At 44.7% G+C, this 18,148-nt stretch overlaps 1 protein-coding gene across 1 annotated transcript in view; it reads right to left on the bottom strand.

The window, feature by feature from the left end:
* Positions 1 to 16,998, bottom strand: part of esrrgb (estrogen-related receptor gamma b) — a 34,461-nt gene extending 17,463 nt beyond the window's left edge. The window contains exons 1-3 of the mRNA XM_080514541.1: positions 16,410 to 16,998; positions 7,911 to 8,326; positions 3,818 to 3,934 (exon numbers count right to left, since the gene is read on the bottom strand). Coding sequence (XP_080370667.1) covers positions 3,818 to 3,934; positions 7,911 to 8,326; positions 16,410 to 16,459 — 583 coding nt within the window. The 5' untranslated portion in view covers positions 16,460 to 16,998. The remainder of the gene's footprint in view (positions 1 to 3,817; positions 3,935 to 7,910; positions 8,327 to 16,409) is intronic.
* Positions 16,999 to 18,148: the final 1,150 nt, after the last annotated feature.

Raw genomic sequence — 18,148 nt, 5'->3', positions numbered from 1 at the left:
AAATCAAGTTGCTTGCTAAAGTCAAACCTAATGAAACCTTCTGCTGCAAAATACAATGTTAAATGTCAAAAGCACCTATTTAAATAAAGTTGAATTGAAATGTCCAAACAACTATAATTGCTGTGATGTTTTGACAACCTCACCCTGATAACATTCATTTGAGCAGCGACAAAGCTTGTTTTCATGCAGATGTATCTGCTCAGGTCTCTTAAAATTGATTTTTGGTGGTTTGGTCTGTTTTGTTCTATGGGCCTTGTGTTTGACACCTCCGTCCTACTTCCTGCCTCTCTGATCTCCTCCTTCCTCAGTCCAAACACACCTGAAGCCCCCAAAAGGCAGGAAAAACCTGAAGTCAGCTGAGTGGCAGGTGATTCGGTGGAGCAGTAGGAGTAGGAGTAGGAGTAGGAGTAGGAGGAGGAGGAGGAGGAGGAGGAGGAGGGGTTTTCCCCACCCGCCTATGGTGGTGAAAAACGCCGGCAGCTGGCACTATATAACTCAGGATGGCATCCTTGGCATGAGGCAGAGAAATTTTAGTTACTTTTAGAACAACTCATCACGACGTCAGGTTGTCACGGCGTCCTCGGCGAGGCGTTCCTTGCGACGGCGCGGCGCTGCGACGACACCGCAGAGACCGCGAGGCGCTTTATGAAGCGAGCGGCGGTACAAATGAGGGAACGAAATATAAAACGTTAATGGCGCAGGTAAAAAGTCTCACACGCCAATATCTGGGGAACGGCACATTTGACGAACAAACGTAGAGCTTTACAAAGCCGAGTGTGGTGGTTCCGCTTTGCACCGGATTACAGGTGCCGTATTAAGAAACACAGTTTGGTCTAGACACTCTTGCATTTATAACAAGCTGGATTTTTTTTTTTTTTTTTTTTTAACTCCTCAGAGTCCCACAGGTGCTGTGTGGGATTTAGGTCAACGCTTTAGGAAGCTAACTCTTCAAATTATTGCACACATTTTTGTGCTACTCTCTTTCTCTGCATGTTTTTTTTTTTAATTTTACCTTCTAAATGCAAAGCTACTAGCGTTTATTATTCTTCGTTAGAAATTCAATTTCACTAAACACAGAAGTGACACTTTTCTCTTTTCGTTTTTCCAATCTTTGAAGTTTCAACAGCACAACAATTCGGATACTTGTGTTATTTAAAGCAATCTACTATTTTTCTTTGTTTACAAAATGTCCCCATGCATTACCTTGTGTATTCATGTCACACCGAGGTTTTTTCCTTGGCCAGCCGTTGGCCACTTGTGACACGCTGATCTCACTGCATGATGTAGGGCAAGCCACGGTTCCCCCCACTGATCCAATGATCAAAGTCCCCCCCTAAGTCTGCGAGAGGCCTCACCGCGGCACTACGCCATGATTAAATGTCCTTTTTTCCTTTTAATTGAATGCCATCACTTTTAGAGAATCACCTACTGTGCCACATACTGCGGAGGCTGTGACGCTGCATTTCACACACACACACACACACACACACACACACACACACACACACACACACACACACACACACACACACACACACACACACACACACACACACACACACACACACACACACACACACACACACACTGTCCTCATCGATGGCTTAGCTTGGCTTTCCACAGACAATACCCCGCTGTTTTTCCCTTTAAGCGTGCGCTAATAGCCGCAGCTTTATTTCCGAAGCAGCTCTGTTTTTTCTGGACGAGAGTCAAAGGCTCGGTGTGAGAAATTTGGGCCGGGATGAAGACATCCAGAGTGGGGCGCATGTATAAATAGTGCCGTGGCGCTCGTACAATGGATGACCCCCTCACACCGAGAGGAACAAACACTACAGCGACGTCAGTGCACTGCGCCGCGCCGCATCAGTGGAAGCGGACCAAGAGCCTGACATACAATCTTGTGTTACCAGCACAGATTGCACTTAACTGCTGCTGGCTGCTATTATGAGATGTGTTCGGCGCAGGGCATGACAAAAGTGTGTGATCACGGTTTTATTTTAGTACGTTTATAACTGTTTTGTCTCTAAGCGGGGCCAATAAACAAAGTCTTTAAAGGCTCTCTTTTAATGTGAGGTTATACATCATATAATCAAAGTGGACAGCAGCTCCAGAATTTACCTTTATATAATTAGTCTGTTGCTTTGTGGAGGGATCAAAGTAAAAAAAACAGGCACGTACACACACACACACACACACACACACACACACACACACACACACACACACACACACACACACACACACACACACACACACACACACACACACACACACAACTCAATATTACATTAAATCATTATTTATTTCGCATGTGGTTTTAATTTCTATCTAAAATAATGTTAAAATGTCCCAAAAAATTATAGGCACACTTCAATATGATTATATAATTTTTTTAAGTAATTCATCATTAACGGTGCACAAATGAATCCATCTAGATATGATGACGTGAATCTAAGTTTTTCATTTTGGTATTACTTTCATTACGATGGGTCTGAAGTGCGGTTGCATTAAAGGTTGTTGAGGAAGGTACTGTGAAGTCTGAATGTAGTACAAGACGTTTAAAGAGGACTTTGTGCACTGTTCATATAAAACACTCTTTAAAGTTACACGAGATAAATCAGCATTTGGAAAAAGAAAAAGAAAAAACCTCTTCCTGGGAAAAAAGAAAAAGAAAATCTATCGGCTAGATTTTCCCTCTGTACTCCCAAAGGTCTCGCACTGGAGGAAAAACAACACGTGCAGGAAGTGGGGCGGGATGTTCGGAAAGCATTTAGTGGATCAATACGGCAGGCAGAGAGAGAGGGAGAGAGAGAGAGAGGGGAAGGCAGGCAGACAGACATGGAGTGGAAGAGAGGGAGAGACACCCAGAGCCCCGGGGGACGGCGAAGTCCTCTGGGAACAGCCTGTGCTTTTCAGGAGTACTGTTACACGTCTCAGTCAGTCTTGGTAGGAACATCCAACTCAGCAGCTTTTTTTTTTTTTTTTGCAGCCATCCGAGTTAAACACTCGCTGGCGTGAGTGAGGAGAGCGCAGTGAAATGATGATGTCACCGGTGTCTCCCCGAGGCCACGGCCCGGCTTCAATACCCCACCGCTGACCGGGTCCTGCGGCTCGCTGTGGCCGAGACTCGAGAGTCCGAAACCCGCGATGCAACGACGAAGGTTCTCGTTTTTGTTTTAATATATAGATTTAAACTTTTTTTTTTTTTTTTAGTCAGAGAAGTGTGGGAGCGTGAACACCCACAGAGCTTGAACAACATTTCACACCCCAAACTCCCCACACATGCTTCTTCTGACTTTTTTTTTTTTCCTCGCATGACAAGATATTTCCAACAGCTGTAGCCACTAGAAAGCTTTTCTTGAGCTCGTTCTGTGCCTTTAATTACAATAAGTGAGCAATTGTATATAATAGAGGTGAATAAAATAGAATTGCTTTATTATCATACGTGGGGGCGCTGGATGGTGCACTGATAACAAACTAGATATAAATGAAGATTATAATAAAAATTATGCAATAAGAGGTTAGATATATACAATCGAGTGCGGGAGGTAATACAATCTAATAAAAACCAATAAAACTGAATATAGGCAAGAGATTAAAGCAGCATTAAAACCATTCAAAGTGACGCACTGCGTTACTGTTTTGAGTTAAAAAGTCTGCTGCTCTGCCCCGTTTGTCCTGCATTTTAATTTGTCACATTAAAGTTTTGCACTTCTTTTATTTATTTTTTGATCATTATTTATTTTCACCCAAGGAAAAGGATTTTCCTGTCCCCAAACCCTCTGAGCGAAGACACACCACACAAGTCAGTACTCACCTTCTTTCAACATGCCGACTTTAAGACACTTCATGAAGCGACAGGCCTGGCAGGACTTTCGTCTCCTTTTAGTGATCTCACACTCGTTGGTGGCTGGACAGCTGTACTCGATATTTCCTGCAGAGGATCAGAAACAGTGGAATCATCACTGCCTGCAAGATACGCACCGGCAATTAGAAATAATTTGTTTTGAAATGATCACAGAGGAAAGGAGATAAAGCAGAAATGGTAAACAACGGCTGCAGCATTGCATTAAACAAGACGATGCTGGTGTGCAAAGCATGTACGCACACACACACACACACACAGACACACACACACACGCTCGCCCACCTGTCCCAAGGTGACCCCGTGTGACTCTCCTGAAGGAGAGGAGGGTTTAGTGGCATTTTGATGGGACAAGTAAAAAGCACCTCCCCGCCCCAGAGTCCCACTCCCATTTTGATTCACAGATAAATTAGCTTCATTAATGCAGAACGTCCTCTCTGCAATGCTCACCACGACCCCTTCCAGCCCATCCTTCTTCACCTAAAGGATGATGGGAAAGCTGCCCTCCCTCAACAACACAAGGGCTCAGAGACGGACGCGCAGGCGAGCACTCTGCATAATGTCCCCCAGTAAAGACCAGGAGCCGCCGTTAGACCGGATGATCTAAGGCTCCCATATCATGTAGCAAAGCTCGATGTATTATTCAAGTCTGTCTTGACGGTTGTTGGCTCGCTATGGAAATATTTTCTATGCAATTTAATCACTCAGGTCCCGAAAACAGACAGAAAGGCAGACATATTGAATCTGCTGCCGTGTAACCGCTGCCCGTCTTGCCCACTAGTTCTTCCCCCTCCTCGAATCATCGCCTCGAAAGTTGACGCGACCCCGAGAATCCAATGACAAATCCTCTTTCCCAAGTATTAGTGTCCCATGATTGAATGTTCAAACAACGTCCCATAAGTCCAGGGACTGTATTAATGGCACCTAAAAACAGCAAACCAGGTGTTGTGTGCTGTAGATCTAAGAGAGCCCAGCCCCCCACTCCTACACACACACACACACACACACACACACACACACACACACACACACACACATCCCCCCCGTTGGTCAAGGAGAAGGTGCCAACATTTGTCAGGATCCCTGGCATGGATGGTGCCAGAAGGGTCACATGCACAGTTAGGGGCCCGCGGCACCATGCCAGGATGTTGGCAGAAGCTGCAGCCGGATTCGGGGTAGGTGAAGTCCGTTAAACTGAGAGGCATTAGCACAGGGAGAATAAAAGTACACTGCAGCGGGTGTGTGTGTGTGTGTGTGTGTGTGTGTGTGTGTGTGTGTGTGTGTGTGTGTGTGTGTGTGTGTGTGTGTATAGAGTCACACCACAAACGTGCGGCATGAACACTTTCACTTTTTTACCTCGCTAATACAAGATACAAACAGACTGACATGTCAAGAAATGCAGATAAAGTTCACAGAAGTGTGTGTGTGTACTGGACAAAGATTGAAATCTAAAATCAACAAAGCCCACCAACAAACCCTTAAACCTTTGCCTTTTAATTATATCCCAGTTAAACTGACTGAATTGTAGTCATTTATAAAAAAATTTCTATGAACACGTTTTGCTAGAATTGTCCAAAACAGGAACAGTTATTTCACTGTATATTTTATGAAATATATATATACTTATATAAGGAAATAATGCATTATAATCTTTGCTGGATAGAAATTGAGTCACTGAAGAACAATCTGCATTTTTCAAAACTTTTCAAGCTTGCACAAAGTATCTCTTTATATCTGGTTGTTTTAGTAATTTCAAGTTGCAGTGTGGGTGAAAAAACAAACAGATTATGTGTCTACTATCGCACAACTTGAACTATTTGTAGCCTCTGAAGCGCCGTCAAATGTTCCAACGGTCGGACAAAACACTTATTTTACTCCCATGATGCATAAATCATAACGGAGCGCGACACCGCCATCCGCCAATCGATGTTGCAAGATGTTGAAGCGTACGGGCCGTGAAATATCAAGTTGCATCATGCAGTGAACACAGTGCATTGCTATTGAGACGATTTTCCAAAAGTGAAAAAGAATCTAATTTGAGATGATTGCTTTGTTATTTTAACAACTGCGCTCAACATACCTGGATACAGTGTGAGTGTGTGTGTGTGTGTGTGTGTGTGTGTGTGTGTGTGTGTGTGGGGGGGTTGCTGTGGGGGTCCACAATAGACTGAAATTGGCTGCCTCTAAAAGCTCACTGTCGGCGCACCCTCTTAGTTAATCAGGTCTCGTGTCCACCTTTATTCCTCAAAGGACATTTCAACCACTCTAATATCCTTCCTTAACCTCTCTTATTTTCCCTCTAAATTTTGATATATTATTATGCCATGCTATTATCCACGCACTCATCTCCACTCAAGCCGGACCTCTCCTTGTCCTCCTCCTTTACCGGGGCCGGGACCCCCCCCCCCGTCCCTGATTACCATTCCATTAAAGTGGCTTCTCCTTTCTGTGAATGACCACATCCCCTGTCCCGCTGCCTTTTATTTAGAGGACTCCTCAGCGTGTCCCGTTCTCTCTCCCCGTCTTCTTGTTATTGCCCTGACAACACGTGCCTGAGCTTCTAATTACCCCCCCCCCCCCCACATCATCTTCTCTCTCTTGGGCTGGAGGGGCCTGGGGGCAACGTACAGATCCACACCTCCCCACCCTCCTTCCTTTGACTCTTTCCCAATGAAATGCCTGGCTCTTAATTACAGTCACCCAACACTGATTGTTATTGACTGAAACTCCCGCGGCTCGGGACGAATGACGGACAGATTAGGCTCATTACAGGCCTGTCCTCCGAAGAGGAGGGCGAAAGCAGGAAGTAGGAAGAAGAAGAAAATGAAGAAAAAGAAGAAAAGGCGAAGGGGGTACGGCAAGGCAACACAAAGTCACACAGGTGCCAACATCTGGTTTTATAAATTGAATGACCGGATCTGTTTATTTTTCTGTGGCTGGAGAAATGTCCACATATATGCAATGAGTAAGTTTCCCCCGCCTTTTCTAGGATATCCAACAGTTCTTTAATATTACTGTGGGTTTTTGGCTGTAATGAGAAGCTCATGCTCAACTTGTTTATACTGCAAAAGTACCACAATGATGAGCACATGAACACAAAGCACTTTCTACCGGCTTTATGGTATTTTTTTTTTTTTTTTTTACATTTACTGCATCACAAATCTGGACATCATAGTTCAGAAAAATAAATCCTTATTTTGAATAAAAAGGCTAAAGTCCTCTTACCACAGCAGCAACATAAACGACATACTCTGGGTTTAAGCTCCTCAGATATTTCTTCGTCTACTTTATATTCACCTATGGCCTCAGTGAGCGGACCACATGTGTCCAGACAAACAAACAAACAAACAAACCAACAAACAAACAAAAACAGCCCATAAAAGTCTAAAACCTTCATCGCTGTTTGGGACACATCATCCACTTCCAAGTGATTATTCTGGAGTCGATCCCACACATGGCAGAGTCGGTGCCAGATGTATGATTCACATGCAAAGACATCAAAAAAATCAAAAACCCCCCGAGCAGATTTACAGTCTGGGCCTAATGCCTGCTGTAGACACTCGTAATCACTACATCGTATTAGTCCCATAAGAGCAGAGGGTTGGATTACAGCTCCGATAAACACATTGTGCACATAACAATGAATCCCTCATCTGGTCAACCTGCTTTACAGGCAGCTACAACTGTCATAATGGAGCTAATAAAGAAGGATTAATGAAATCACAATGGAAGAAATGCGAATGTGTGCAATAAAAACAACATGTGGTGGAAGATAAAAACACAAGACTGGTTAAAAACATGTGTTTTCTTCGAAATGCAGCTCCTCGTCACTTTGCAGATGTTTGACTGTTTAACGGCGATGAAATTAGAGAAATATGAACATTTGAAATCCTGTACTCTTTGAGCTTATAAAAAAAAACCACTCTAAAAATACAATAAAGAAAGTAGCAGATGTCTTCTGAACATTTCCGTGCCGACGTTCGCAAGAAAACCGACAACGGAGCAGGCGGGACGAGTCAGAACTGAAACGGAAACGAGCAAATACCTTGTATCGTTCTTTTGAAAAAGGCTTTGCAGGCCTCACAGGAGGCCACGCCGTAGTGGTACCCCGAGGCGATGTCGCCACACACCAGGCACAGCCTCTTCGGGATGGCGTTGAGCATGTACTCGCACTTGATGGGCGAGTCGTCCACCAGGCCGCCGGCGCACTCCTCGTAGCGGCGCAGGCAGGCGCTGCCGCCTCCCAGCATTCCCGGGTTGAACATGGGCGGAGAGTCCAGGGCGTGCGGGCGCCCGCTGCCGCCGTTGATGTAGCCGCCGCTGGCGTCGGAGTTGCCGCTGGGACTGTGGTGGCTGCCGGTGTCGACGAGCGAGGAGGACGGACTGGAGGGCTCGGTTTTGACGTAGGAACCACAGCTGGAGGACAGGTGCCGGTCCTCAGAGGGCATTCTTGTCAGCAACCTGGATGGGAAAGACCCGGGGGGGGGGGGGGGGGGGGGGGGGGAGGTCAGCGCGTTGTCGAACGGACAGGAAGCGGAGACACATCAGCAAACATCAGTGAGCCTCTACGTGCACCAAATGTCGCTTTCTGCACATCGGCTCCTGATGGTCCTGGGAGAAATTCATCAGCCGGCTCATCTGGGTTTGATAGATTATGTTACAGACACGACCATTAATGTGCTGGAATGCCAAGTGATATACTGCGGCGGCTTATTCCTCTCAGGCAAAATGGTAACTAACGACCATGTCAACAGATGCGCCATACATCTTGCAAACAATGCCTACAGTTGGTCGGCTGCCAGAAGTAAATGAATGAATGAAACTTCAGAAGGCTGTTAATGGACAAAGAGAGGTGTTACACTCAGCATATGGAGGATCATGGGTAATACATGACCCAATCAATAGTCCCGGTTATTTGGCCAGTGGTCGGTGCCGGGTTACAGTTGGCTGACTGTAGAGGCACTGACCTGGGATTAAATTCCCTCTTCCAAAAAAAGATCCAGAGGTGGAAATTAAAGAAAAGTATTAGGAGTGTAAAAAAAAACCCAACAACTTTCTATCAGCTTTTAAAGTAAAGCTAAGGTGAAGATTTGTATACATTTTGGTCGTATCCACAATATCCAAGCACCGCGGCTGACCCCTCATTCCTCTTTGAGACAGTAAAGCCAGTGTTTGTTGCTGCGCTTGCAGGACGTCCCAGAACATTGTCAGAAACAAGGCGTGAAATGAGGTCTGGGTCTGCCTGAACACCGCTGCCTCTGTCTGTCACAGTTGGTGTCGATCTTGCACAACTTCAGCCACGTGCTTGTACGACATGGGTGAACTGCGGGGGAAACCGTGCTGGGAAAGTCTGAAACTCACAGAGAGTTGATGCTGGTTATGTTTTGAGTTATTCATTCATTTATTTAAATCACTGCTGTGGTTTTCGCTCTTTGTGCATGTGAATGAAGTCATGAAGTCATCTGGCCCTGATGACACCAAACCTCTCTTTTAAATGCTAACGGGTAGTGGGTGGAGGAGGAGGAGGAGGAGGTGGAGGAGGAGATAGCCTCTACCCCTGGGCCCAGATCAGATCTATTGATCCTCTGCTTCCTTCCTGTTCCAGATGAGGCATGAAAAAATAAACCCTTCTTCTTACGGGTCCCAGACATTCCTTATGCATTTTTAATCAGTCAGGACTGTTAACATAGTGCAAGATGGAGAGATACGACATCATGTTAGTCTTCATTCTGAGGCTATTGTGGTTTATAAAAGATTCACAGGGCTCGTGGTAAACCTTGTTAGCAATCAGCATGCAGCTATAGTCAATTGGAAGGTATATTTTCTCCCATCTGAGGGAATTGGAGAGAGCGGCGTGGTAACAGTTAATACATCATCGCAGCTAGATAGGGGGATTCCCTATGGGATAGTACATTGTGGCATATGTAAAAAGTAGTTCATTCCACACTTAGCACACAGCAACGCTGGGGAGATGTTTTTTGTTCGGTTTAATGGAAATTTCTAATGGGTCCTTTCAAATCTGTCGAAATGAAATAATGGCACGAACCGCCAATTCGCGCCGACAGAAATAGCCTCATAGTTTCATAATTTGGTTTTCCCCTCTTATTATAAAGAGACAGGGTTTTTCTAAGCGCCGCCCGACTCTCCTCAACCTGTCCCACTCCCTTAGCAACACACACACACACACACACACACACGAATGCATTGCACCCAACATCTAAACGGATAGTGTTTGCTCCGCCGCGCAGAAAAATGGTACAAACGGAGCAGACGAGCAAGACTCATCAGACAGACGTGAAGGTCACCTGCCTTCCCTGTCTTCCGCTGCTCCGAGAGGCCCAGACGGTCCCACAATGGACGCCTCAGAGCAGCAGACGAGCAGGTTCCAGGCCGTCCGCCGCGCCCGAAGGAACGACAGCGTCTGGTCAAAATGACGGTAACGCGGCACAACGCTTCAGATCTCCCGCCCGTGTGTTGTTGTTGTTGGGTTTTTTTTTTTTTTTGTTTTTTGTTTTAAATGCTGCGGAGGGGGTGGGGGTGGGACTTCTGGTTCAGAGGCCAAGTGGCGGGTGAGGAAACCGCTCCAACCCAGCGGCTTAAAATCTCAAATGTTTGCGTGCATTTTGGCATGTCGTCATGCTGGCAGTGCTGCAGATCCCCTGCTTCCTCGAGCAAATCCCGAATCCATCCACCTCTTCTCTATTCAGGATAGATCTATATATCTATATATATGAAAACATTTTTTTTTAATGAATCAAACCAGGTCCAAAACATAAATGAAATGAAACACATATTCACGGAAAATCTGCACAGTGACCTCATGCTGTCCTTGTCTGGAGTGAAGGGTTATATATGCGATTCTCTATATTTTACTATGTATTTTCCCACAGAGGGGAAATATTATTGTTAAGCTCGGGGTTAAGCTTGTAGCAAGGAACCCGGCGTAAATCATGGTGCTGAACACACAGAGCGAACATTGGAAGCACAGAAGGACAGAGGCAAGGAGCCATGCATGAAATTAGTTCATTAATCTTTCTATGATAGGCTGTCCTTGTTTGGGGCAAACTCTATCAGCTTTAAACTGAGTGCCCCTTCCTGCCTGACACATAGATTACACTGTTAGTCCGCGGCCGGCTTGTCTGAGAAATGAATGGTCACGCGAGTGCGAAAATGGGCGGGCGACATGTCGTCCAAGTGTTAAGTAGGAACAACAACATGTGCCGGCACAAATGAAGGTCGTCAAAAAAAAAAAAAAATGCGCGTACGCTTAAATTCAAATGCATAATATTAATGTGCTCTTGCAAATTAAGTGTTTTTTTTTTTTTCAAAGATACAGTGGTGAAAATACTGTTAACATATAAATATTTCTGCCATAACAGCTGAATTTGAATAGTACACTACTATCTATGGTAAAGTTATTTAAATATTTCACAACTGGCATTCTCTGTGGACAGCAGAGAAAAAAGCATTTCATTGTTCATGTTTTTCTAATGTGCATATGAATGTAAACTTGAATTGGAAGCATCATTTAGATCTTTACTTGTAAGGAACAGTTTGTTGGGCAAATTGAGATTTGACTGTACTTTTAGTTTTTCCCCCCATTTCTGGCGAGTTTCGCAAACTGTTTTTTCCGTGTTATTTTTCATGCGTGTGTACGTTCTTCGCATCACCAGGATCCAAGGCAACTTTCCCTTCTGTCAAAAACGCAGCTTTCTCAGCTCCTGCTTACAAAGAGCTGAAGGTTTCGGGAACGTCGGTAAAAGTTTATTTCCAGAAGTCTAAGTTTCTCCTCCTGAATAAGTCGGCCCTGGTTCTGCGTTTACGCTCCAGCGATTTACCTCCGCTGCTTCTATATGCTCCCAGCACCACGCAGAACTTCCAGCATATGGCCTCTTCAATGTCACTGCCACGAGGAGAGATTGCATAGATTTCCCACATGGATGATGTCTCCTTACCTGGAGTATCACCCCCCCCCCCCCCCCCCCCCCCCAGTCCTATCTACATACACATCCACCACCTCTAGGAAATTGCTCTCTGCAAAGTCAAACACACCCCTAACTGCCTTTTAAAAAGAGACAGAAGAAGGAGGTTACGAAGGGGAGAAAAGAATAAACGAGCGGAGACTTAAGCCGTCATTGAGAATCAGAGGAGGACTCATGAGGGACAGTTACGATATTGATTTCATAAATAAACAGAGATGGCCATCGATCCTAATGTTATTTTGCATTTCAATTACTGCCCAGAAACATAACCTTCAAACGTCTGCTTCTCCACAGTAATAACATCCACTGATAATCACAAGCGAGACTTGTTCGGCACAAATTGGCTTTTCTCTCAACCCCCACCACTTCTCACCACAGCGCCATCCACGTTTCCCCCCCCCCCCCCCCCCCCCCCCCTCTCCCAAATGTGTAAATGACACAACTTTGCATTTGCCTAATGGTATTAGGGCATGGGCTGAATTTCAAGTGAGACTCAGGCTGATACAGTAAGCGCTCCGGTCAATTGACACAATGCAAATGAACGCGGTGAAGAGGAATTAAGTTCACAATGTGAGACCTGGTGAAGCTACGATGAGGGCCATTAAATTAAACATGTCGGCCGACCCTCACACCATGATTGGACCAACTGCTTCTTCTCTCCGTGCGCGTGTGTGTGCGTGTGTGTTAATTTTATTTGATCAATAAAACAAACTCCTTCTAAGAAGTCCCCTCTGCCGCTCACACATGAAAGACGTTTTGATTGAACAGCGGCTGCAAGAAAGCGTCCATCTACATCCTGATGTATTCAGAGTCCTTGACAGGCGGCCCAGAGGATATATCTATATCAAGGAAGAAAGAGTGGGGTGGGTGGGGGGGGTGGAGGGGGGGTCATGACATGTAATGAAGTTATTCCTCCACTTGTATCGTCACACGGAAGCAATAGAGTCGGGGTGCAGCATCATCGTCTGGAGCGGCCGCCTGCATTAATAATAAACATGACGGTCAGGAGAAAGATCTTGATAATTGTTTTGATCTCCAGCCATTTTTTTTTTTTTTTGGTCGTCAACTTCGTGAAAGCCCAAAGCTGCCGGTTGGTGAAAGGAAAGTCACACGGCACGAAACAAATAGCAGGAGTTTCCCCCCCACCGCCACCGCCACCGCCACCACCACCACCTGCCGCCTCCATCCGTCAATGGACTCAGCATTCCTCTGGCTCCCTCATCACCGCTTCTGGTCCAACAGGCCCGACGAGCAACGGCGCTGGGAAACGTCGACAGTGGCGATGCAAAGTTTCGATCGTTTTTCATCTCGTAACCGTGACCGTGCCAATGTCCGTGTGGAACGGTGGCTGGGAGCTGTTGATTTTCTTATTTTCCATTTGGGTTTTTTTGAAGCAATTATGCACACTCTCAGACGGGACGCATCACTTTCCACTGATGTTATCAACACGTAAATGTTAAAATTCAATATATTATTCATGAGGTAAATGAAAATGCTTTGGCAGAACACAGGAGGTGACGAGGCGGCCATTTATGATCAGGAATAACTTTACTGTAATCCAATGAAGCCGGGTTCTAATGCAGCGCGTTGCTTTTACTAAAGTCATTTTGTGTTGCATCCTGAAATTAATTTTTCACTTCCCAGGCATCTACAAGAGGAGTAAACATTTTTTTTTTTAATTCAAGGCTGAACAACTTAGTTTCCTGGAATTTTTTTGGAATCATTTCTAAAGAGTGAATGAGATTTGTTTTTCTTTTTAAATGATTTTTCCTAATTAAATTATTTAAATACTAATGTACACGACAAATGAAAACACATCCCAGAGACATGATATTGACCAGGCATGTGATAAATGCAGATGATAACCGACACAGTCAGATGTTCCCATCTATGGTGCGACTAAAATTAGATCTCAGGTCAGTGTGTGATTCTTTGGTTTAATCTGTACGTGGGCGCACGTGTGTGCACGTGCGCGTGCACGTATACATCTGACCGCCTATGCATTCCTGATTGCTTGTTTGTGAAGGGCACGTATGGGAACAGCAGGTGGACGGAGGGGGGGGGGGACTCCCCACAAACATATGATGTGATTTATCTGATCTAACTGGATATTTAAACTTTAAAATGGTACAATTGTGAAAACTGTGGATTTTTTTAAAAGTAACAGATAAGGAGCTGTTTTGCAGATTGCCATTACACATTTGAAAAGTGGCTCATGTGCAGAAAATACAGTCTATTGAACTTGTGACAGATCATTTCAATTTCAATTAAAATTATATTCAAGAGAAACCAAAACAGTTCTGCAGTGAGCATTTTAAAATGTTTATATACGATATATTACAGAGCTGTTTTAGTTAAAGATATTTCTTTTTTCTTTCTTTCAGTGCAACAGTTACACACGACAACTGTCACCTTCAATCCAGCAGGGTTGGTTGTCAGGTTAAAAGTCTTCGAAGGGTTAATAGCATTCTGCAAAGCCAAACCTAACTCACTTACAGGCGAGTGATGGCCCAGATTTATAGCCGGCGAATGTACGAGCAACTACTGTGCATTTTACTTCCACTTGGTAAAATATGTGACTTTGTGTTAAGTACTGCTTAAAGGTCAAGAGAATTAAGCGTATATCACACGTAGCGTACGATACATATTACCTCCGGTTTATGGTGATGAAATGTAATGAGAGTAAATTTGACATCGCCAGAAGTTGAAACAATAATCCAACACGCACACGTCTTCTTTTATAACCTGTGTGAATTTGCGTTAATGCAGCATGCGCAATGAAAAGTACTGCCTCAATCAAACGTGACCTCACAGGCAATTTCAGAGATTTATATCAACACACACACACACACACACACACACACACACACACACACACACACACACACACACACACACACACACACACACACACACACACACACACACACACACACACACACACACACACACACACACACACACACGATCCAGGGTCATGACAGGTTAAATGCATCGTACAGCTGAACTGGACTTTTTAATATTCAGATTTGGTTTTGAGAAATTCTCCTAATGTTAAAATAAATCTATTATTTTCTAATTCACGCGTTTCGTTTTATAGGTGTGTGCAGACAAAAACGTTAAGTCTTCATTTAAAATTCAACTGCATTACAATCTGTACAGGAACAATGACATTAACGTCAAAAGCTTTCAAGACAATGCATGATTTATTTAGCACATTTTTTTCCCTTTCTTTCACTTGACAAAGACAAAATAATGATCCAGTTTCAGCAGCACGTGTGAAAGTATCCATATTATGTTTTGTAGAATCCTTTACAAATATGTTTATATTGAAGTGTCCTGCTCTTTTGACTGCATGGCCAAAACCATTTGAACATACTTTTTTAAATCATATACTTCTTTTAAAAGAATTCCATATAGTAAATGACATATTGCCTAATGAGATTACTAAACTGACTCCTAATAAAAGAGGCTTCCTCGAAGGGCTAAATAGTTTAATCTTTTGTATTGCTAAACAAAGAGAGGATGATGGGATTTCACACTTGCACTTTCTCTCACCCCAGAAGGCAATTTTCAGTTGTTTTTTTTTTTTTAAGTTGCCATTTTTGATTCTTGTTGCAGTTTAAACTGGCCCCAGGAAGATTACACTTGTTCCTCAGTACTAACAGAGGCGTGTTTTACTTTGCGTCTTGTAAAGTTTGTATTCTATCTGGCTGCAGTCCTGCAAAAAGTGCTAAGCAGGTTAAACCATTCCAATCCCATCTACAGCTTAACAATAAGAGGATCCCCCCCGCTCCAGTCATATCGGAAAAGCGTCTTTCAAGGCATGCAAGGAGTGGAGCTGGTTATTCCTGAAAGTTTCTTTGACTTTGAGTTACTTTAAAATTTAAAAAAACAAAACAAACAAACAAATAAAACAAAACTGTTTAATCCCTGTGTTTATTAAGTCAATCTTCACAGACCAAATATCTGTGAAAAGTTTAGAACCATTTTGAAGACGATCAAACCTGTTTTTTTTTTTTTTTATCAAAACGATTCCACCGTGATGTCAAGAGGACGGGCAGATCAAGCTTTTATCTAAAAAAAAAAATCGCCGGTAGAGTTACTGCTGCCCTCAGATCCACTCCCTGCAGCCGCGCGGCAGCACAGTCCCACCGCCACAGCTGACTTTTGTGTGGGACAGCGGCTGCAGTCAGGGAATAGTCGCCTGGATATATGTCTGCATTAATCTGCCCCTGGCTCCTCGTTGTGGTTGAGGTTAATCCCGGGGATCCTGATGTGGGGACTAGACAGCTGTAAGGCAACCGTCTGCCCTGCACTCCCTGCAGGCGACTCCACTGGGCCACCGCTCAACTCCGCTTGTCCCGTATGGGGACGCCGACGGTTTTTAAAACTTCATGCGCAGTAGTATTTTATCCTTCGAAAGGTTAAATATATTACTTTTTTAATAAAACAGAAATAACCAAAATAAAAACCCCAAACAAAGCAAAGCAATAAAAGTGAAATCCCGCCAACTGTTAGAGAAGTTAAGAGCAGAAGAGTGTGTGAAGAGAAGCACCTACTGGTTGTGGTAGCAGAGAGCGTCGGGGATGCACAGTTCGGAAACATCCATCAGTCCACGTTAAGCATTCCAGGTGTTGCAGTAATAAAAAAACAAAAACAAAAAAACAAAAAACAAAGTAACAAAGTAACAAACAGCTGCTGGAGGAGATCAGTTCCTAAATCTCCACATATCTTCACAAAATGTTGGTCAGGTGTTCCTGGGTGTTGCCTCCCCTCCCTCCTCTTTGTGAAAACACACACACAAACACACACACACAAAATAATTCTCTCTATCTATATATATATATCTATAAATATAATTTTTTTTTTTGTAAAGAAAAAAAAAAAGGAATCTCCCTCGGCCCAACAAACTCCGGTCTGCACAGGTGCTGCGCCGCTCAGACCCGGGATGGAGAGAAAAGAGAGAGCAGAAAGAGAGGAAAAGAGGAGGATCAAGGAGCCCGAGGTGGAGAAGACAGGAGGAAGTGAGTGTGACGCGAGAGCGGAGGAGAAGGAAAGAGCGGCAAAGAAGTGATGGATGGAGAAAGAGAGAATAAAAGATGAGGGGGACAGGCAGATGGAGAGTGGCGGCGGTGAGAGCGCACTCAGGCTGAGTAAGTCAGAGAGGATTGAGTCTCCATTGAAGACGAGGAGGCTCTTTAGGAGGAGGGGGGAGTGACCTGCCGCGCTTTGGAGCCGCGCGACTGGCTGAGGCTTTCCGGAGGGCCGTCCTGGGAGTGGCCAATGGGGGAGGAGAGATTACCGAGAGGAGCCGGGGAGGGGGGGGAGCCAGCCGGTGTCCATTCACAAGGGAGCACTGCAAAAACACAGACTCCACAGACCCCCCCCCCCAAAAAAAATAAAGAAAAATAAAGTGACAGACAGACAGACAGACAGATAGATCTAACAACACATAGACACAAACTGACCAAAATATAAATAAATGAAGGAATAAGGTATATCAATGTGGCGTCACGGCGGTGTTTACAAACTGAAAAGTGCATAAGCGGCGACTGATAACGCGCAGAAGTAGCAGCAACCCGACTGAGGGCGATTTAAGCAGGTTTGTTTACGGTGCTTTAAAGGGCTCAGTGCCAAGCTTATGGAGCTAAACTGTTCCCTTTAGTCTTTTATCCCCTTCCACCGTGGATCTGGCTCTCCACCGCCTGCCCTCCTTTAAAGTAATGACAGCTGCTTCCCACAGCATTTCGCCAGTCGCCACGGCGAAGCGAGAGAGAAGGGGGGGGGGGGATCTACCAATCCTGACAGGCAGCGGGACGGAGGGAACCGAAGGGCGATAATGACCACGGCAGGAGCGATGATGACGACGACAGCCTGAGAAGTTCGGAGTGGCATCAGAGAGGAGGGTGGGGGGGGGGTGGTGGGGGGGAGACCCATGGCCCCGCCACTCGCCCACTTACCCCGCCCTCCAACCCACTTCATCAACCCACATTTTCCTGATCGATGCAAAACCCATCACACGCTCTTATTGATTACAGCGCTGCCGTGTCGCCGGGAGCCTCGGGACAGACTCTGTTTCCCCCCACCGTCTTTTAAATAAAAAAAAAAAAAAGGAATTAGAAATTCGAACATTTTCTTTTCACGTCAGTCCGTATCAGAGTCACGGGAGCAAAAGGCCGATCGCTTTAATAAAGCAGCTGTGCATTCTCAATTACATTTTTGATCAATATTTTGGCATTTGACGTGCTTTCCTGTGGAGGAAAAAAAACCTGGATATTCCAGCTGATCTGATTAAGAC

Source organism: Blennius ocellaris, assembly GCF_963422515.1.
Source record: "Blennius ocellaris genome assembly, chromosome: 18".
Taxonomy (NCBI): domain Eukaryota; kingdom Metazoa; phylum Chordata; class Actinopteri; order Blenniiformes; family Blenniidae; genus Blennius; species Blennius ocellaris.
This window is presented reverse-complemented; position numbering and strand designations above follow the sequence as displayed.